The following is a 21,542-nucleotide window of genomic DNA, read 5'->3' as shown; positions in this document are numbered from 1 at the left end:
GTCTCTGCCCTAAGTAAAAGGACAATATTCCAATGCAGCAACACCTGAAAACATCAAAACACCAAATATAGTCAAGGCAAACACAGATGAACTCTAATTAGATTACTTCAGGAAACTATAACCCAAAAATATTACACACAAAGACCACTATCACAATAAAAGTATTCTAAATACCAAGTTATAATGCTATTAAACCCAATCAGTTAAAAATTATATTACTTACCTACACCTCTCCCTCCACTACACTAACTGGTAATACCAATAGTCTGCATTTCTATAATCAAAGGATAATCCCAAGCAAACACTTTAACAACATTATCATTAGTCATTATTGAGTTGAGAGGAAAAAAACAAACAGGAGTGAGCTTGCTATGAAAATGGAATGGAGCTAGCCTTAGACACAATAATGCCAAGACAAATCATAAGATAGAAATAATGCTACTTCTGGAGTACGGGGCTTGTGTTCTAATTTCCGATGTGTTATGAGTTTACTGGTAATGCAGGAAAAGTGTCTTCACCTTGGTAGGTCTTAGTTACCTCTCAAAATCAGTAAACTCAACTTGGTCACTGACCTTCCTTCTGGCCTAAATCTGAAGTGTTAATATTTTTCTTCAAATTGAGAATTCTAACCTGTAAGTCTGGCTTTTTAATTATACACAGCTGTTTTGTGATTATGGTTTCTTTTTTCTCCAAGTACTCCAGAAAACAGAGCCTGAGGCAAAGGCTTCTGTAGGCTGTCCACTGGCACACATGAAAACAGGAGAGAAGAAAAAGAAATGAGACAGAAAAGGAGAGCAAGTGAATATTAGGGCAGTGGTGACCAACCTATGGCACCTGTGCTGCAGCCAGCTAGCTGTTTGTTATCACTGAAAATGCTGAAAGGTTCTCCAGTGCTGTACTAGGAGGGAATATTACTTGCTGTTTAATAGCAAGAGCACTGGCAGCACCATCTTGTGGGACCATCCAAGAGTAGATGAAAATACAGCCCTAACACACGAGACATCAACTTTTCACACCTCCCCAAATTTCATTTATGCTTAAGTAAGCTCCAAACAGAACCTAAAGCTTTTCCTGCCTCAGCAGCAACAGGGAAGGCCTGGAGCAGACAGTAAAAGAAAGGCATTCGCTGACAGGTCCCACCCAAGGTGGCAGCAGTGGGTGCCCAAAGCCCAGGCAAAGTGCATCCCTGCAAAGGAGTCTAAAGGAAAATAGGCAGGCAATGATTCTGAAGTCTGCTGATGCTAAGAGGACCCAAAGTGGCACGAGAGATATCTGACAAACCCCAATATTCTACAATCTCCTTAATGATAAAAAGTGCATTCTATACTCCCTCTTACCCTCTACTGAGTACAGCGATTACCAGACAATAGCAATGCTTCTGCAAGTGTCCTAACACGGCAAAAACTACCAAGTTCATACCTAAAACAATGACCTTGGACTCTGTATGATGGGGATTTCAAAGCACCTACAATTCAAGTCCCAAGTAACTCTGTATTTACCTCTCCTGAAATCCTAGGTTATTCTTTTGATGACAGTTTCAGACTCAACTATAAATACTCAGAAAAGAATGAAAACTCTACATGTCCTGCATCAATATTCAGGATAAATAAAACCTACCTCAAAAGTCCCAGCCTTTAAAAGGTTGACCTGGTCATGCTGAGAGAGATCCCTGAACCCAGGAATACGCTTTGCAAACTCCACCACTTCTTTCACTGCTGGTGTGAAACTCATCGAAAATTCTTCCCAGATTTCATGCCCCGATTTATGTGGATCCACATATGGAGACTTACTCATTGGACAAACCTTGTATACACAAAACAAAAAAAACTTCTTCAATTGTGAGATGTGGTAAAGAAATCTGAAAAGTGCATCTCAATCAATGGGAAACCCCAACGTGAAATAGCCACCAAAAATGTTAAAATCTGCTATTAACCCTTTCTCCACTGGCTGTTCACCTCATTAAGGTAATAAATATATACAAGCTTTCAATTTACAATTTAAAAATAAACAACTTCTGGTCAGTGACAGATGACTAGGCATTTAAATAAAAGAGATATAACGTAAGTACATTTTAAATTTAAACAAAATCGAATTTACATATCAATTACCTACTATAAAGAGTTAGCCAAAGCAAAAACCTCATCAAGCTATTTCAAAAACCTACTGCCCAGGTTTAATAATTTGTTTTATAACATTGCCACCACTTTATGCTGGTATAGTGCTTCATGGTTTTTGAAACACTCAAACTGATCTGATTCTCAACTCAGTAATGACTAATGATAAATGATCATTTGGTTTTTTTTTTTTTCTTTTTGCTATGGCAGAGAACAAAACCAGGGCCTCATAGAGGATAGACAAGCACTCCAGTACTGTCCTACAACCTCACCTTCTAACTATCATTTCTTCGACAAGAAAGACTCTGAAAGGTTTAGTGACATCCAAACATGGCTGGAAGTCACAGGCCTAGAACTTATGTCTACATTTCGTTACTATTTCCTAACTCACTTCTTTCTAAATAAGCAAATTTACAAAGCTGCAATTTCCAAGAAGGTAATAAGGTGCTTTGCTTTAAGAAGTTTACAGATCTTTGATGTCATTAACAGTAATTGCGGTGTTCCCACTGACCTCCACTTGGTTCAATTAGAACAAGATGTACCTTTCAAAATGTGAACTGACTGAGAGAGAGAAAAATAGGAAGTCAAACACTAGAAAACATGATCAAACATGTACTGTCTACTCTCACTAATAAAATCAACCTTTAAATTTCCATTAAACCCATACAAGATTCAGGTATGGGATGATTCTAAAACCATGGAGACTATCATGAAATCAGAATCTAAATACTTACAGTTTTTTCCTTCCTCCTGGACACTAAGCCCAACAAAATATAAGGTCATCCTTTAGATCCATGGAATCAAACACTTGCAAAGGACAAAAACTTAAACATGAAGACTGGGATAGAGTCAACTATTTTGAAAATGAAAAAAGAAGACTTTAATTACCTGACAGTAGGAAATACCAAGCACTACCAAAGGACCTCATGGTGTAAACTGGAAATCATTCGGAACTGCTGTTTTTGATGAAATTTTGGCTGAATACGAACACTGAATTTTCATGTAGAATGTTGTATTTGATGAAAAAAAACAACTTGAGTGATATGAGTAACAGTAACATCTCACAGGATGAAGTATGAGAAAAATCCTTAGCAATTAGCCTATTAATATTCCTAAATTATTAAACAATGAAGCATCTAGGGTCTGTATCCAAACATCTTTCTCTAATAGTTTTTTTAAAAAACTCTCTCTGCTGGGCCACTACATGGGCCTGTAGTCCCAGCTATTACACAGGAAGACTGCTTGAGCCCAGGATGTCGAGGCCAGATTGGGCAAAACAGCAAGACCCTATCTCAAAATAACATAAAAAGAGAAAATAAAACTGCCTCTCCATAGAAAGCTAAGAATTTCTGACCATGGTAAACTACAAAACAGGATTCTGAGAAAATACCAAAGCTAGTAAGGTACTCATTAATCATACTTCATTTCCAAAGGGATTTCTGAGAATTAAAGGACCAATTCTGTACAGATCGTTTTTCACATAAAATCTTAATCCCAATCACAGTATCAATTAAATCACAAGCTTGTACATAGCTTTGTATAAAATCAGGCCTTTCAATAAGTGTTTATTAAAATTGAAATAAAATACTGTACAAAACTGATGGTTTATTTCTCTTTAGGCTTTCTTACCCACCTCCCAAGGTGGTTTATCCCCCAAAAAAAGAAAACCTGCAAAGCTTTCCTTGATACAAGGTGAGCAAAAAATTGATTTCACTATACCAGATGCATCCTCCCTCCAGTGTTGCACACGTAACTATTCTTGTTCTCATTCTGAGAAAATCCATCTATTGGAACTCTATCACATACTCTTTGAGTATAAGCATTGGAGAAGTTCATACAATGTCCATTTGCCATACAAATGGCATGCCCATTGGGGTAATGCATTATGTTCCTCCCTTTGTACTGTCCATTGACACTGAGATGCTGCTGGCTTTCACAGGAAAAATGGCTGTTCAGCCCACTGCCACAATGGTCATGATTTAAATTATATTGCTCCATGTTTTTGGGAATCCGTTCTCCCCTCTGCGGCTGCATGTTCTCAGCTGAGTTTTCTCGCTGCTCTTGATTATACATAAAGGTATCCTTGTGTGCTCTGGTCACCATGCCAATCACTTCTTCCTTTGCAAAATCAGAAGCGGAAGGAGGAAAGCTTTTGATGTTTTCTTGCTCCAACTGGGGTTTGGGTCGCAGCTGTTCCTGGGCAGGTAAGGCTGTCTGTTCCTGGTGGTCTATTAATGTGTCATTCTGCAAGTGACTACTGAACTGGCTGTTCATCATGGTCTTCATCGCACTTTGCATTTCAATTAGCATCCTCTGTTTTTCACGCTTAGGAATACGACCAAATCGAACAGCTATTAAGGAAAAAAGTTATTTAACATTCTAAATAAGACCTGTCTGTGTAAAAGAATAGCAAAAGTATCCCTGGCAGCTATGGCCTCTAGTCATACAAGTAAAGAATGTCTGTACGTCTCTATTCTGAATTCCAAATTTGCTGGTCTTGATGTACCAAAGAAAATGAGAATTGGAGAGAAACTTTTCCATTTTTCTCACAAAATGAAGGTAAGATTTATTTCCTGAGTACTTTACAAGCAAAATCTAAAATTTATAACTAATGAAAAGAGTTTGAAGCAGATCAGCATTCCTGCACAGTCCCTTATTTACAAGGCTGAGTGCCAGAGGAGATAGCCCACAACTCTAATCCCAGCACTTAGGAGGCTGAGACAGGACGGTTGCTGGGAGTTCAAGGCCTGTATGGGCTACACAGTGAGTTGAAGGCCAGCCTGGACTACATAGGCAAACTGTCTCAAAAGATCCAAAACAATAATTCATTTTTTTAAAATTTACTCTCAAAAACTCTTATTAAATTACCTACACTCTTCTTTTCTGGTTTCGGAAGAGAAAAGGAAACCTCTTTACACCCATATACACCTCAATAGAACTGCAATTACTGCAAAGCAAATTAGCTGGATTTTAATTAAAACTAATGATATAAAAATGTGATCAGTCATTCTCTATTTTCTTTAAAGTTAAGTCTCAGAAGGTAGGCTGTCTCTAATAATCCTCTCTGAAGAAAAGAAATGCTACTTTCTAGTTTAGTATTTATATGAGACAGTAAAAATGTAATATAACTACCCACAAAAAAAGCCTTACGAATTATAGTCTGTAACAGTATCACTGTCAAAAACAATATTACTATGTTTCATATTTAGCTCTAGTTCCTTCTTATAACTGACTGTCACTTTTACTTTAGGGGGAGCAATCCCAACAACCAACCACTATCAATTAGAACACTGGGGACTGGAGATTTAGCTTAGCGGCATAAGCACCTGCCTTACAAGCAGGTAGTCGTGAGTTCGATCCCCAGTACCGATAAAAAAAAGAAAAAGACAAAAAAAAAATAATGATAATTAGAACACTGGTGTAACAGTGCTACAAAACAAAAATTTCAGGTCATTCAAAAAACATTCATTGCTGAAATGTCTTATCCTAAAAACTCTTTAACATTCTATTTCCTTATCAGCAAGATATTAACCAAAACAAATGCCTAAATGACCCTTCCCTAGATAAATAGGAAATTAATACTTAGCAACTTTTAACAAACTCTACTAGACTAATACCTCTAAAAACCTCATATCCCTGTCTTACAGAGTATCAGAAATAAGTGTCCAATTTTCCAATGATAACACTCACAAATAATAATTAGTTTCACAAATTAGCACAACTTTTGTTTTTTATAAGAATAGGTTATACCAGAACTAGATGGCCACCTCCACTTCAGACTTTAATATTTAATATTAATTTTGCATTACTTTGCATGTGTTTAGAATCTGTGTCCCAAAAGTACACCATTTCAGGCCAACAAAGTAATAGATCAATCATAGAAAAAATGGATCCTTCAAGGAGGACATTGCGGTGCACGTCTGTACACCCAGCACTCAGGAGGCTGAGGCAGGAGGATCATTGAGAGTTCGGGGCTAGCCTAGGCTACAAAGTTAGTTCCAAGACCAGCCTGAACTACACAGGGAGATACTATCTCAAAGACAAAAAAAAAAAAAAAGGATCCTTCAGTAATACTAAGAAATCAAAAAGACTCAGTCAAAAATTCTTATTTGAGGAAATGCAATCTTTAAAAATGTTTTTTAAAAGTTATCAGTAAAAGGGGGAAATGGTTTGTTTCTTATTGGTTTTTTTGTTTGTCTTGGTTTTCTGTTTTGTTTTTCTGGGAGGTTTTGGGGTTTTTGACTTTTGGTTTCTTGAGACAGGATGTTTCTATGACATAGTTCAGGCTGGCTTTGAACTCACTATATAACACAGGCTAGCTTGAACTTGCAGTTATCCTTCTGCCTCCCAGGTGCTGAGTTTAGAGGCATATGCCATTAAGCCTGACCAAAAGCGGGTTTCTAAAAATGGGGGGGGGGGGGGGGAGAGCTGATCTAAAAGCTGTTTTGAGAGTGGACAATGGTAAAATCTGACTAATCAATTTAATGTCCTACAAAGCATCAAAATGTCCTTTTCTGAAGTACGTTCACCCTAAACATAAGAGGGCCACTAGTGACTTGGCTTGTAACTCCAGTCTATGTTAAGGAACACACACGAAGTTTCACACGCTTTGCAACACTCTGCACACTGAGGACATACCATCTCTGGACATCCCCACAGACAGACACTTTTTGAATCGACACTGCTGACACCTGTTCCGATTCATCCTCATGATGGAACAGTTTTCATTCTTTAGGCACTTCTTGTACTGGATGTTTTGCTGAATACTTCTCCGAAAGAAACCCTAAGAACAAAAGATTTACTCATTCATTTGAAATTCCAGATGAATTCTTTGTCTCAAGCCTACTGGGAAATGATTTTGGCTTAAGACAAATAGAAACAATACTGACACAAAGAATTTATTTCAATTGTCACTAATATCAACAAACAGGTGCTACATGTATCTGCCAAACAAAATCCTTAAGTATCTTTGTGCTTATCCAAACAGCATCCCTCATACTACAGTGCCCTCTTACTTAACCTTACCTGCAGCCACATTTTTCATCCCATACTTCTAGTCACACGCAAATTCCAGAACTCTTGAAATATAAATGACCAATCCTTAAAAAGCTGATAGAAAATGCGTTTATAGTTGTAACTGCCTCACTAGAATCTGGCATTGCATTGGCACGGGCCAGTCTTTTATGGATCGATACCTGCTGGCACTGGCAAGGCCTCTCCGACGTCAGGTACTTTTGCCTGTGTATCAGCAACAGGTGTTACAGCACACACCTCCAGACCAGCCAAGGATAAGCAAAGACATTTGTCAAATGGCTCTCTTTACTATAGGCTAACAATTTAAGTACATACTCTGCAACAGGTTCTCAAAGAGCTCCAGCTTCCAGACAGAATAAAAAAACAACTTAATTACCAGAATTATTTTAAACTGCCTTTTCCCTGAATGCTGACTAAACATTTCATAAATCTTTATGAAGCAGTTGTAGGACACAGCATTTTTATGTTTTATTACTAAGATACTACAAACCTGACTTGGACACAAAAGCAAAACCAAATATATTTTTAAGAAAGTACTAAAACAAATACATATAAAGAATGCACAATTCATCTCATTCAGCTTGTATTTATTAGCTATAATGTGAGCATGAAGCCTACCTCACTATTGCCTACTTCACATTTTTGTTAAAAAAAAAAAAAGTTATTTACACTATTTTTAAAACTAGAAGCTGGATGTAGTGGTGCATGCCTGTAATCTCAGCATTGAAGAGGCTGAGCAGGGATTCAAGGGCAGCCTGCACTAGTTAGGTAAGATCTTACCTCAAAAAATCCAAAAAAATAAAGAAAATAAAGAAAACAGTAGGAAAAGCTGTATTTACAAAAAAATATTGACTACTCTCATGAAGTGACTTAGCCACTAAAAGCTAACGAACTCACAATTCATTCAGAGCCACCTTTTCTCATCACATATATTCAGTATCTCTTCACCTACTGCTATATCTTGCCAAAATCAATTCCTGCAGCTAGCTTGAAGTCAAGAACATGTCTTTGGCATGTTAAATTGTGATAACAGAAGAAAGGACTATGCCATATGTGAGAGAGGGGTAACACTGACCCTGACTGATTCTAGTTATGAGTAGGTAAGTATACATTATCTTATTTGGAATTATTCAACCAACCCTCAAGTAATGATAACCAGGAAATATGCAACTAAATGAAGGCATTTTACAATTCCCAATTTCCAGAACTTGACATATCAGAATTGCAAACTATCTGATAAGACCTGCTCTAGTTTTAATGTGCTTCTCCCCACCCCACCCCCAATTCATGTGTTACAAACATAATCCCCAGTGTAAAAATGTTGAGACAGGACCTTTAAGAGGGCTCTGCCTTCATGAATCAGATTAATACTGTCACTGTGCGAGGTCTGAAGTGAGTTTGTCCACCCCCTCCCTGTTCCACACACTCAACATATCTTTCGGCAAGTGTGCACATTTGTTGGCTGTCATGTTCTCTCTCTCTCTCTCCATGATGCCTTCTACCATATGACCCAGTAATAAGGCCCTCACGGCCTTATTATGCAACCCCATGATCTAGGACTTCTCAGTCTCCAAACTCTGAGCCAAATAAACTTTATAAACTATCTAGTCTTTATTACTTTGTTACAGTGATACAAAATAGAATTAGGTCAAGACCTAATTCACAGTTTGGCCTAAGTGAAGCTCCACTGAGCAGTCACAATGCCTGTCTGTTCTGTGTCTTGCTGCTTCCCTAACACTTACAGCATGTACTTGACACTCCCGTTCATACTGTTTGCTTCAGTGACACAGCAAATTTGGTTTTTTGTTTTTGTTTTCATTTTGCTATTTTTGCTTTCAGCAAATCTGTTTTGATAAAAATTTCAACAGAAATACTTTCAAGGCCAAACATGGTGGTGCCCATCTGTAATCCTAGCTTCTTTGGAGACCAAGGCAGTAAGATCTCAAGGTCCAAGCCAGCCTGACAAGCTAAGCAAGACCCTATCTCAAAATAAAAAATAAAAACTCTAGGGATATAGATCAGCAAAAGACCATTTACCTATTATGTATGAAGCCCTAGGTTCAATCCCCAGTACTGCCCCACCCCCCAAAAAATTATTTTATATTTCATATTATGAATAAAATAACAAAATTATTTCATAAATACTTAAAACCAAAGCATCAGACTTCTCTCTCCCTCCTAGATTATCAACTGTGGAAATTTGCAAAAGTAATCTCAATTTCTTTCCCCTGGTTATCAGAAGTTTAAGGGTAAAAAAGCATGCTTTACCTTACAGCCTTCACAAGCATGAACGCCATAGTGGAATCCTGATGCCACATCCCCACAGACTTTACACAGTAGAACCATGCCACTAAATTCTAGAGCACAAACAGACATGAGGTGAAAAGCTAGAAAAAATAATTCAAGTATTTTTCTTTCCAACTGCTTATTTGTTTCATTCAGCTTCTAGGTGCTTTAAGAGCTATATATCTACCTTTATAATGTAGAAGAAAAATCTCTACAGCAAATAAAAGCAAATTGGTCATTTTAAATAGATTATGAAACTACAAAAATACTTCATAGAGTTGGGGTTTTCTCCTTCTTAGAGATTTTAAACATTTACTGCAATTAAGTACATTCACAGTTGCTTTACACTATACCTGCAAGCAGAATGAAGAAGTAATTCTCCTGCATAAAATTACAATTCCGGCACAGAAACTGATAAATAACACAGATATGGGGAACTCAATCAATAAACAAGGCAAAGAAAGGTCTCCACAGCCAAGTGAATTCATTCAATTCACCCACAGGAGCTAAACAGGCCCAGCTCTGCTCCTTGTTGATCCTCCCTTTTCTTGATCCTCCCTTCTAATCTTTGTTACTTTGACATTCACTCAGGAGTCCAATCTCAGGAGTCACCCACTGGTTATCCCAATTTTGCTTTGTTTCCTAATTCCAAGTGTTCCCAACCCCTACTTCATCAGAAGAAACCCCTTCCCACATGCTAATACTCTGCTTTAGGGGAGGGGAGGTTGTTGTTATTTTGTTTGGGGGACAGGATTTCACTATGCAGTTCAGGTTGGCCTCAAACTTGCAGCAGTCCTCCTGCCTCAGCCTCCAGAGGGCTGGGATGCATGCACTACCACACTCAGGTCTAATACTCTGTTCAAGAAATGAGATTTAGTACTAGGAATCCAGAAGAAAGGTAACTGAATAATGTAAGAGGAAGTACCCTGGGAGTAACATGGTCAGTCAGAAAACTGAACTCTACGTGATAATCCATAGGCTGTAACTTGTAAAGTCATTGTTGATTTCGTCCCTAACTACTGATCTATGATCATTCAGAAGGGAGTCAAATTATAGCTGGCACTGTAATAGTTCCCCAAATCAAAGGTGATAAAATAAATCCAGTCTACAGTTAATTGCAGTGATCTTTAAATTACTAAGGTAACTTACTTGTCACACCACTATGACTCTTTGTCATTCCAGGAGCACTTGATTTGCTTGCTTTCAGAGAACAATCTACTCGATCATTCTTCAGGATGCCTTCTATATTGGAGAGATCACCATTCTTGTGATTACCATTGATATCTGAATTAGAGCTAGTTGGAGAAGATGGAACAGAAGAGGAGGAAGACTGGAAGCTGTTTTCAGAACCCTCACTGTGGCAAGAGGCCGGGCTAGAGGCTGAGCTGGAAGAACTGATATAGGCAATCACACCTCCTAGAAATCGGGGGAAATCAAACAATTAGATACAAGATAATATATGTGGGCTTTTTAATTTGTTACAAATTTGAACATACTAATTTACTGAAGTGTTAGTGAAGTTGCTGGCTTTAGAGACCAACTACTGGTATTAAAGGTTGGTTTACAGCAAAAGTAAAAAGAAAATTATGTCCTTTTGTTCTTCCTCTTTCCATAATGTTTGAAGCACATGTAACTCCCACATACAGAAAAAAGTACAAACGTACTCTTTGACGTGGTTATTCTAAACAAACCTAAAGCTTTCATTTTCTAACCTCCTAAAAGGGCTAGAAAAATATCCCTGAGTGACATTACAGTTCACAGTAAACAAATTCAGCTGTGAAGAGATGTTCTCTTTGTCTCTTTCATTATACCTTCGACAGTCACAGAAACCATGAGCCATCACTGCCCTACCCCAGCACTTAGTTGAATCATATGTACATCCCTAGAAGAAGTAATTGACATCTGGAGCTCCAGGTAATATGATTTATCTCATACAAGAAACTTTTTTTTTTTTTTTTTTTGGTACTGGGGATCAAACTCATGACCTAGCGCTTCCCAGGCAGGCACTTATTCCGCTGAGCTAAATCCCCAGCCCAAGAAACCTTTAATAGCTGCTGTCCCCAATTTTCTTTTCTTCTTCCTCTTTTTTTTTTTTTTGGTCAGGTTCAGTTCAACTTTGAAACAAGGTCTTGGCTATGCAGTGCAAGCTGGCCTCAAACTCACAGCAGTCCTCCTGCCTCAGCCTCTCAAAGCACTGTGATTATAGGCACGTGCCATCATGCCCATTTTAATCTTTCTGTTCTTATTGTTCCCTGAAGACAGCTCTTGACTATCCATTAATCCCTAGTTCAATATTCTCCATTCATTCTGCCACTGGACTTGCAGAAAGGCTCATTCATCCCTGAGCAGCTCTTTATGGATGCAAATTCACTATTTGTTCTTGACTCATTATTTATAGAACATATTAAAGGACCCAGAAGGAAGAACACATGGAGTGAAAGGACAACTCTAAGGCTGAAGCTACTCCGCACTTCATGGACCCACTTTCAAAAACAGTTTACAAACTCATCAACATCCCACCCCGTGTGATGATGCACACCTGTAATCTCAGCGGTCAGGATGTTGAACCAGGACTGCTGCCAGTCTTCCTGGGCTATACAGTGAGCTCAAGGGCAGACTTAAGTACACAGTAAAATCCTGCCCCCCCCCAAAAAAAGCATGCACTGGCATGAGTTCTAAGGCTGTAAGTGTGAATCTACTCTGTAGTCAGACAGACCCACTTCCCACAAACTATTCTGTGTACATCTCATCTGCCCAGAGAAACTAGAGCTTTGTATTATTTGTTCTGCAATACAGTCTCTAATTACAAACCAACTATCCTCAAAGAGTTTGGGGAGGGCAGGTAGACACAGCTCAGTGGTAGAATGCTTGCCTAACGTGCATATATCCACTGACTTGATCCCCAGTACCATAGAGGGGATAAAAAGGTTTGGTCCCCAAACCAGAGTCATCAGTTATAACCTGGAAATCTGTTAGAAATGCAAACTCTCAGGTCCCACTCCAGATCTACTGCATCAGAAATACTTTTACCCTCAAGCAAGCAAACTCATGGCCTCACACATCCTAGGCAAGTGCTATATCCCCAGCCCTCATCAGAAATGTTAGTAAGCCCTGTTGGTGATTCTGATGCACACTAAATTTTGAGTAACACTGCCACAAGCCAGCTACTTCATCTGGAATGAAGTGACCAAGGGCAGTACTTTTATCCACTACTGAATTTAAAATCTAAAAGCTCCTAATAGCCTAAACACAAGGAGAAAAAGCTCCACAGCTTTGAGTTTACTTTCACTACCAAGAGAAATTATATAAAAATTTATCACTAAACGTACCTAGTATTTGTTCAGAATCCATGTTCCCAAGGCCCTGACCAGACTGGAGAAAGTACACTCAGAAACAGGCATTTTTAGCAGGTTCTCTTTATAATGAAGTTTAAAAAATGGATAGTGAGTTCAAATATAGATCACTGATAGTTGTAAAGGGTAATATTTACTTTACACAACTGTCCAAATATCTTTAATACCTTCTGAGCCAAGAGAAGCCATGTTAACCTGGAAGCCTCTTAAATGTCATACCACTGAGTAAAACCACTTAAGTGTGTCTTTACAAAACGCTAGAAATCCGATTGGAAACTTCAGGTGCCAGCAAATTGCTACGTTTTTTACATTTCTCCACTCAGAATAAGATACAAAAAGCCAGGCATGGTGCCACATGCCTGTAATCCCAGCAGGGGGGAGGCTGAGGTAAGAGGACTGCTGTGAGTTCAAGGCCAGCCTGGGCTACATAGTGAATTTAAGACCTGCCTGAACTACACAGCAAGACCCTATAGCACGAAAAAAGAAAAGAAAAAGAAAAAGAAGAAAGGATACAAAAAAAAAACCTTAAGCCTTAGTCCTCCATAAACTCCCAAAGGAAAATCTCACTGGTATTTGTCTTTTTTTAAAGCAAGTGTCTTGGATACTACCTACATCCATAGCTAGGGCCAGACATACAGTACAGTGGCTAGTGCAAGGTCCTGAATTCAATTCCCAGAACAAAAAAACAAAAATCCATATCCAACATCCCTGAAGTATACAGATGATGAAGTGATATTTTTCCTTAAAGTAAGATGTTCCTAGGACCAGTGATTTGAGTCAGTTTTTTTTACGTAATAAGATTTTCTAATTACTTTTGAAGTAAACTTTTAGGAAGCAGTTATCCAAATTAAGAACAGATTAAAAATACTGAATGGGCAGTAAAAGTACTTAAATTAGCTACCAAGAAATAAGTTCCTTTGCAAAGTTCCAAAGTCGAACTAGAAAACCATTCTGGCTATCCCCTTAAGTTCCAAACTTTCTTTACGAAGTTTCAACATTTGTACTAAATTAATGAATCCAAGTCTCATCTAGAAGTCTACCATCAAGACCTTCAATAGTGATTTCAGTTTTGTGGCATCTATTCTTACTACTCTACTAGACACCAATCTATCAACATGTCTACCAATCTTAGCAATTCAAATGAGTTTACTTTAATTTCTTAGAAGATAAGGAACACATCAATTAGTTCAACTTAAAGAAAAATGACACTAGTCATCACATCCCTTCTAAATACAACCATAAAATTACAGTTCCACATCACATGTTGTTATGGATTAACAACTGGTGATCAGCTTAACGCCAGCTGGATTACATCATCATGGCATTGAGTGAAGATGCTCCACCTGAGGAAAGTTGCCAGGATAAATAGGTGAAGAAAGGAAGTGTTGATGGTTGAGGCGTTAAGGAGGCATTGTGGGTTCTCCTACGAGTTGCTGTCTGAGCTGTTGGATCTCCTGGAGAAGCGTTGGTCCTCACATCGAGCATTGCTTCCTGGCTCCAGAGCGGAAGACATGTGCTGCTTGGTCTCCAGGATGAACCCGTCACGCTGCTTCATGGCACGTACCCGACTGTGCTTGTCGTCAGAGAAGCTCGGGGCCTCCGTGTTGCTGAGGACAGCTGTGGTACCTTTCAGGATAGCCCTGGTCTTTCCTGTGAGTGTGACTTCTCAGCGCCAGCATAGAACCCTCATCCCTCTAGCACAGCTCCTTCATCCTTTCTGGCTTCCACCGCTGACCCTTGGGTCTTCCCGGCACGGATCCATAAAAAAGACTGGCGTGAGTCCTTCTTGTGGGCTCTGGGACCTCCAGTTGGACTCGTGGGAGGCACTGTCCTAAGCTCTGGGTTTTTATCTGGACTCATGTGGGACATTGCTGTGGGTTTAGGCTCTTGACTAAATAAATAATAATCTATGTCTTTGGTGTTGCATATAGATTTCCTGCATTTTTCTGCGTTAACTTCTGGTGACTATTAAAAAAATATTATAAACTGCATGTCCTAATTCTAGTTGTTCTCGTGTACAACCCCTGACTACAACACATGTCATCCTCATAAGAATTCTGCAAACTAGCTTCCATCACTCCATTTTATAGACAAGGAACTCAAAGCTCAGACTGCTTAACTAACACAGCAAGTACACTGCAGAGCCAGAATTCAAAGTCAAGATTCAGACCATCAGTTCTTTTTGAGGCCTTTTTGAAGCAAAAAAGTCACTTTCAATCTCTCTAAACCTCAGTCACAGTCCCTAAAATAAGCATATCTCCTCCAGGTAATTATAACACTACAGTGAAATCTAGTAATTCCTAAAAGAGATTACTTATAATTCCTTAGCTCAAGCCCAATGTGAACTACAGAGCAAGGTTCTCTATCCCAAAAAATCAAAAAGAAAAAAAGTTAAAATAAAAGAGAATACTGAAATTTTGCAAAGTTGTCTTTTCAGGCTTCTTATTTTTCGTTATTTTGGTTTTTTAAAGACAGGGTCCTGCTGTGTAGTTCAGGCTGGCCTTGAATTCGTAACAATCCTCCTGCCTCAGCCTCCCCAATTGCTGAGATTACAGGCATTTATCACCATGCCCACCTACTAACAAATTTTTATGATAAAGCAAGAAAGGTAAAATCCCCAAAACAGCAATTCCCAATACCTCATCTCCAAAAACAGGCAAAATGTACTTCTGGAAGGCCTTAAGTTAAAATTAGCTAAGGCAGAATCTTCTCTATTTTTAACTGAAAGGAACCCTGGAGCTAGGCCAGGTTCCCAGGCTAGGGCTTACCCAGTGGTCAACTTCAGACAAGCCCAAAGTCAATACTCAAAGACTGCTGGGAAGCACTGCTCCTGCATACACTGTGGCTTTCTTACCCTTTCTCCAGGCAAGCACAGCCTCCTAAACAAAATGCTTGACATCAAGTGACAACTTTATTTAGTATTTTGTGGTTTAAAACATTTTTACCACTGAAAAATTTTAATTTATCTTAAAAGTGGGTTATGTAATCAGGTGTGGTGGTAAATGTCTGTAATTCCAGCACTCAGGAGGCTGAGGCAGGAGGTCTGCTGCGAGTTCAAGTCCAGCCTGGGCTACAAAGTGAGTTCAAGGCTTGCCTGAACTGCATAGTGAAACCTTGTCTCAAAAAAAAAAAAAAGTACATTACACAGCATGCTAGCAAGTTGAGGCAGAAGGATCACAAGTTTGACCCCAGCCTGGGCAATTAAAAAAAAAAAAAGTAGGTTATGAGCAATTTCACCTCACAAGATAAAAAGGTGTATCTGACACTAAACTTCGAATTGTGTCCCAGATGTCAAGGGTCTGGAGAACAACATGGTCCCTTCCCCAAAAACCTTTATATTTCTTCTTGGGAAAAAGCTGTATTAATGTGAGCAGTATCTCATACAAGTAACTGAAATGCTGAGGATCAAACAAAAGTACAAGAGAAGGCAGAGGTCAAGACACACAACAGCAAAGACAACAAAATCAAAGTAAGGATGTATATAAGAGGATACAATATATTAAATAATGTATCATGAGATTTTTTTTTTTTTTTTTTTTTTTTTTTGGTACTGGTAATAGAACTCACGACCTTGTGTTTGCAAGGCAGGCACTTACACCACTGAGCTAAATCCCCCGCCCAAGATTTATTTTTAAGTGCAGTGACCAAAAATAAGTAGGTCTTACTCTAAAATAAACTACTTTTGTCTCCATGTAAATTACTAAACAACAAAATGGTGAGAGTATAACTTGTGTCTTAGTAGGAGAAAGCCAGCTAACTAACAACAAGGTTTAAAAAGAAATGCTGAACTAGGAGGCCCTGCAGCTCTCAGTCCCTTCCTACTAGATATGACCCCATAACAACTGCAACCCAAGTAGATCCATAGATATCCGTCCCCATTAACCCTAAAAGACAGGACCCCTCCCCACACTGTGCATATACTTCCAAACGTAGGCTAAAATTTTTTGCAGCATAATATACTTAACATCCTGGCTCCTCAACTTGTCTACACTACTTATATGCAATTTATTTACCCTTTTTTCTTTAAAATAGTGTCAGCAGGACCTCCCTTCACAGAATTCTGTTTAGTTTTGGTTTGGTTTCATTGAGACAAGGTCTCACCATTTACCCCAGGTTGGCCTTGAACTCTCAGTGATCCTCCTGTCATAGCCCCTGAGCCCTGGAATTTCAGGGTGTGCCACTACGCCTGGCTCTTCACAGAATTAATGAGGGAATACCTGTAATGGGCCTGTACATAGTAAGTACATAGTAAGTACTCAGCAGATGCTGCTGATTGTTAACTTGGCCATGGTTACACACGACTCCCCCTTATTATGCCACCTTCTCTCATTTTTTTTAATGTGTCAAGTGGACCCAATGGCTTTCTCCAGTTTTACTGCCATATTACCTTCTAAATCCTTCAACCCCAATAACCAAACAAGCAACATAGTACCTCACTTCTGACTTTTTCGTGTTATTTTGCTATTTCTCCAAGTGAAGCAATCTTCCTTCCCCCTTGTATCCCTCTAGCCACGTTTGGGAAAACACAGAATATATACTGTAAGCCTAAAATTACACTGTGTACGAATGTTTTCCTAAATTTTAAAATCTGAAGTATAGGCACAGTCATGAAGTATGTAAAATGACTCATTTTTATAAAATGCATATTCAATATCCTTGTGACAAAACATAAAATTTCTTCTACACTTAACTATTCTTCTATTCTTAACTATTCCTTAACTGAATTTGTCATGGAAAGCAGAGAAATAGCATCATTAATTGTAGAATAATAAGATAATCAATGGTTGTACATATCAACTGGTACTGACCTAGATACAGGAAGGGCCAGATTGTGTCACCTAACACTGAACTTGGCCCCACCCTGGTCTACTTTTACAACAAACTAAAATTGAAAAGAAGTCTTACTAAAGCTCTGATAGAGGGTAGAAACTGTTAACATATTGAGTAAGGGCTTATCACAGCCCTGAACTTGAGGCCAAACAAACAAAAATTTAACTGCAAACTCCAACACTTCAGGTCAAGTAATTATACACACAATGGATGAAATGTAGTTTTAAGGTAGTGTAGGTGGCATAGTAATCCCAGCATTCAGAAGGCAGAGGCAAAAGGATCACCAGAGTTCGTGGCCAGCCTAGGCTAGTGAGTTGAGGGCTAGGCTGAAATCACTAGTGAGACCCCATCTCAAAAACAAAAAATGTCCTAATTGATGACAAGGTCACCAAAAGTCAGCAAAGCAATAGTCAAAAACAATAAACACAGGGCTGGGGATTTAGCTCAGTGGCATAAGCACCTGCCTTGCAAGTGTGTGGTCGTGAGTTCAATCCTTGGTACCGATAAAAAAAAGAAAGAGACAAAAAAAAAAAAAAAAAAAAAAAAAACAATAAACACTAAGCCTGCCACAGAACTCAGAACGCATTTACAGAAAGGTCCAAAGCAAAGAGCCCGGCTTTAACTTGGTAAATATCCGTCCACTTCTGTAACAACCTATTCACTTCTGAGCACTACACCCCAACGGGTAGAATAAGGTAACTGTGAGCCTGCACCAACATGAGAACTGCGGTGGAAGAAATAAAAAGGATGGGAGAGTTAGTTCTCCACAATCACCCAGATCAAATCGTAGTCACAAAAGTTAAAATCAAGGATCACAAAAGTTAAAATCAAGCTAGCTGGGGACCAACACTGTAAACTCAGCACTTGAGAGATTTTTGAGTTTGAGCCAACCTGTTTCAAAAAAAAAAAACAAAACAAAACCCATCACGTTCCAGGAAGGTTCAAACAAACGAGAAAATTCTACCCACACCAGTCAACCCACCTCACGAGGTTGCAAAGCCTAAAAAATTCATGGCGTTACAAAAGGGCTGACCCTAATAACTTCTAAGTTTCTGTCACATAAAAATACACACAAATGTATTTCCATGGAAGCTTCTAAATACTTTTAAATACCTTGAAAGGCTATACCCATCAGTAAGCAAAACACAATCAGAAAACTTTATTTTTAGCATTATATAGCATGACTTTTAGAAGCACATAGAACTCAAACAAAACTGGCTGTTTCTGTATCCTCACTGCTTCAGGTTTTAAGGGTCATTTGTCCCCCGCAGTCAAAAGGAGACAGAGTATGGTATCATTCCTCGGCAAACAGGAAATGTTAACAAGGATTTTAAAAACATCTCAAGTTTAGAACACGTTAAAGACTCAGAAGTTTTGAGCTCAAGACCACCTACAACCGCATAATGAGACTATCTCACAAAATAAAAATGAAAGACTTAAAAATTTTGTTTTCTTTTTAATTTAAATGGATGATGAGTAGTCCACAGGGCTGGATGTCACCTTCGCTCACCTGAGTCATCCAGACCATAGTTCTGATCATAGTTACATGTGACCTGTTTACAGTAAAATCCCCACCCAAAGGGAATTCCCGAGCTGCTTCTAAGGCTCTTTGGTGTATAAACCCGCCCAAGAGAGCACTTGAGGGGCGGGGGTCGATCTCGAGGCGCGTCGCGGCCCACTGGCCCTGCTCCGAGGATCCCGTCCCAGGAGCCCCGCGCTTCCCTCCAGCTCTAGCTTCGGCAGTGCCGCACCCTCGCCCCGCACCCCCTCGGTCCTCAGGATCCGCAAGGTCTGCGGCCGCAGCACTCCCAAGGTGCCGCACGGCCCGGGTTCCTCTAGTCTGGGTCACCTCCTGACCCGGAGGCCGCGGCCCGCGCACTGCGGCGCGGGTATCTGACCGGGGCCGCCCCGCCGCCCTACTCTGCGGGAGCGCACGCGCAGCCGCCTCCTCCGCAGTGTGCAACCCCGCGGGGGAGGCGGGAATCGCGGCCACGTCACAGCTTAGAGGTTCCGACGGGGCGGGGCCTCCCGGGAGGCTGCGGTGCGCCCGCCCCCACGTATCCCTGCGGCCCCGGGGAATGTGGGTCACAGAGCCCAGCGGCCTCACGTGTCCCCGCCCGCCGCCGCCGCCTCAGCACCCATTATGTAATGCCGCGTCACGCGCCCGCCCAGCCAACCGGCGCCCGCGCGCCGCCGAACGTAAACACAGCGCGCACGTGGCTCGCGCGGCCGGGCCATGTGAGGGGGGGACCGGACTGGGCCAGGCGCCGCCGGACCTCGCTGCAGCGTTTCGGGGAGCCGCGAGGGCGGGTGCGGGGCTGCCCGGGAGTCGGCCCGGGACGGACACGCCGCGCGCCGCAGCCCACCATACCGGCCGTGCAGACACCCAGGCCGCCCCACGGGCTCCCCCACCCGCCGCAGCCCGGCTCTTACCCGCATTCACCTCCATGGTGCCCTCCGGGAGGGGCCCGAAGCCGCCCGCTGCCCGTCTCAGCGCCGCGCCGCCCCGGGCCAGAGGCGGCGGTAGTCGTGGGGCGCCCTCATAGGCGGACGGGACCCAAGCCCCGCAGCCGGGCGCGGGCTGCAGGGAGAGGGTGGCAGCGTCCTGCGCGCGGCGCTCCTCGCAGACTCCCTGACAACAAAAGCGGCCGCGCGGCGGCTTCCTGCAGCCAGCGCACCGCGGCGGCGAGGGAGGCTGACGGGGAGGGCAGCGCGACCATGTGACCCGCGCACACACCCCCTCCCTCCGCCCGCCCGCGCCGCGCCGCGCCGCGCTGCGGCGACTCCGCCCCCCGCGGCTCGGCGCCGGCCCCTCCGCAGTCCCGCCTCGCCCCTCCGCCCCTGCGCCCGGGGTGCGGGTCCTTCCGCGCCATTCTCCCGGGCGCATCCCCAGCTTGTCCCGCCACCCGGTTACTGGCTTCTCCGGTGACCCAGTGGTTTCAGGGATCGCCCGCGGCGCCCGCCTACCCACTCTTGCTCAACCCTTGACCTTTCCGGTGTCCCCACTCCGCACCGACCCTAACACTGAGTTCTGGGGTGTGGAGCTCCAGCCCGGTTCTTTTCACTCTACGCACCTGGGTATTTTCATCTAATGTAATTTTAAATCTGTGTTTTGATAATTCCCAAATTTACAATGCAGACAGAAAAAGCTCCTCTGATTTCCAGATTTCTAAGTCCAGCATTCTGTTTGCGTATTCCCGGTTGCTTCACAATTTAAGATATAGATAAGTGACTCATGGGTCAAAAGTCAGGTAATGTGCACTTAAGATCTGTGCATTTCACTTTGTATGTAAATTTCATATCCAAAGAATAAGGAAAACATCACATGTGCCTGGCATGGTGGAGGGCACCTAGAATCCCAGGACTCGGGGAGGCTGAGGCAAGAGTGAGTTTGAGGCCAGCCTGGGTCACATAGTCCAAGGCCGTCCTGAACTACATAGCTAGACCTCAAGAAAGAAAAAAAAAACACCATTAGATATGTACTCAGACGCACTGAGAACAAAGTACATACTACTTTGAGACCTGTGATTTAAATGCAATACAAAATAAGATGAGCTGATAGAGGAATGACTAAATGGTTACTGAAAGGTGTTGGGTACATGGGTATTCACTGTAAAATTCATCCGAGTTTGCTTTTTGAAAATTTGCAGTACAAAAATAGAGGAGAACCATGTCTCATGAAAGATATATTTACATGTGCAACACTTTCCCTCACCCACGTACACATTCACAAGTGCCTTCACCATATCCATCTTTACTATTTTGGTAAATCCGCCCCATCCTGAAGCCAGCAAATTAGGTTTTTAACGTTCGAATTGCCTTTGATATCCTATTCAATCCATTTACAAATTTGAGCTATTCTATCTTAAAAAATGTCTCCACTGTCTGCTTCTCACCACATGGTTGTAACTGCCTAAGCAAACTG

General features: G+C 41.2%; 1 protein-coding gene across 1 annotated transcript in view; it reads right to left on the bottom strand.

The window, feature by feature from the left end:
• Positions 1 to 20,337, bottom strand: part of Nr1d2 (nuclear receptor subfamily 1 group D member 2) — a 37,312-nt gene extending 16,975 nt beyond the window's left edge. Inside the window, exons 1-6 of the mRNA XM_003480164.4 lie at positions 20,051 to 20,337; positions 10,584 to 10,850; positions 9,417 to 9,505; positions 6,753 to 6,897; positions 3,834 to 4,465; positions 1,618 to 1,803 (exon numbers count right to left, since the gene is read on the bottom strand). Of these exons, the coding sequence (XP_003480212.1) occupies positions 1,618 to 1,803; positions 3,834 to 4,465; positions 6,753 to 6,897; positions 9,417 to 9,505; positions 10,584 to 10,850; positions 20,051 to 20,066 (1,335 nt within the window). The 5' untranslated portion in view covers positions 20,067 to 20,337. The remainder of the gene's footprint in view (positions 1 to 1,617; positions 1,804 to 3,833; positions 4,466 to 6,752; positions 6,898 to 9,416; positions 9,506 to 10,583; positions 10,851 to 20,050) is intronic.
• Positions 20,338 to 21,542: the final 1,205 nt, after the last annotated feature.

Source organism: Cavia porcellus, unplaced genomic scaffold (assembly GCF_034190915.1).
Source record: "Cavia porcellus strain 051 isolate PalLab524CR breed Dunkin Hartley unplaced genomic scaffold, mCavPor4.1 scaffold_10, whole genome shotgun sequence".
NCBI classification, from domain to species: Eukaryota; Metazoa; Chordata; class Mammalia; order Rodentia; family Caviidae; genus Cavia; species Cavia porcellus.
This window is presented reverse-complemented; position numbering and strand designations above follow the sequence as displayed.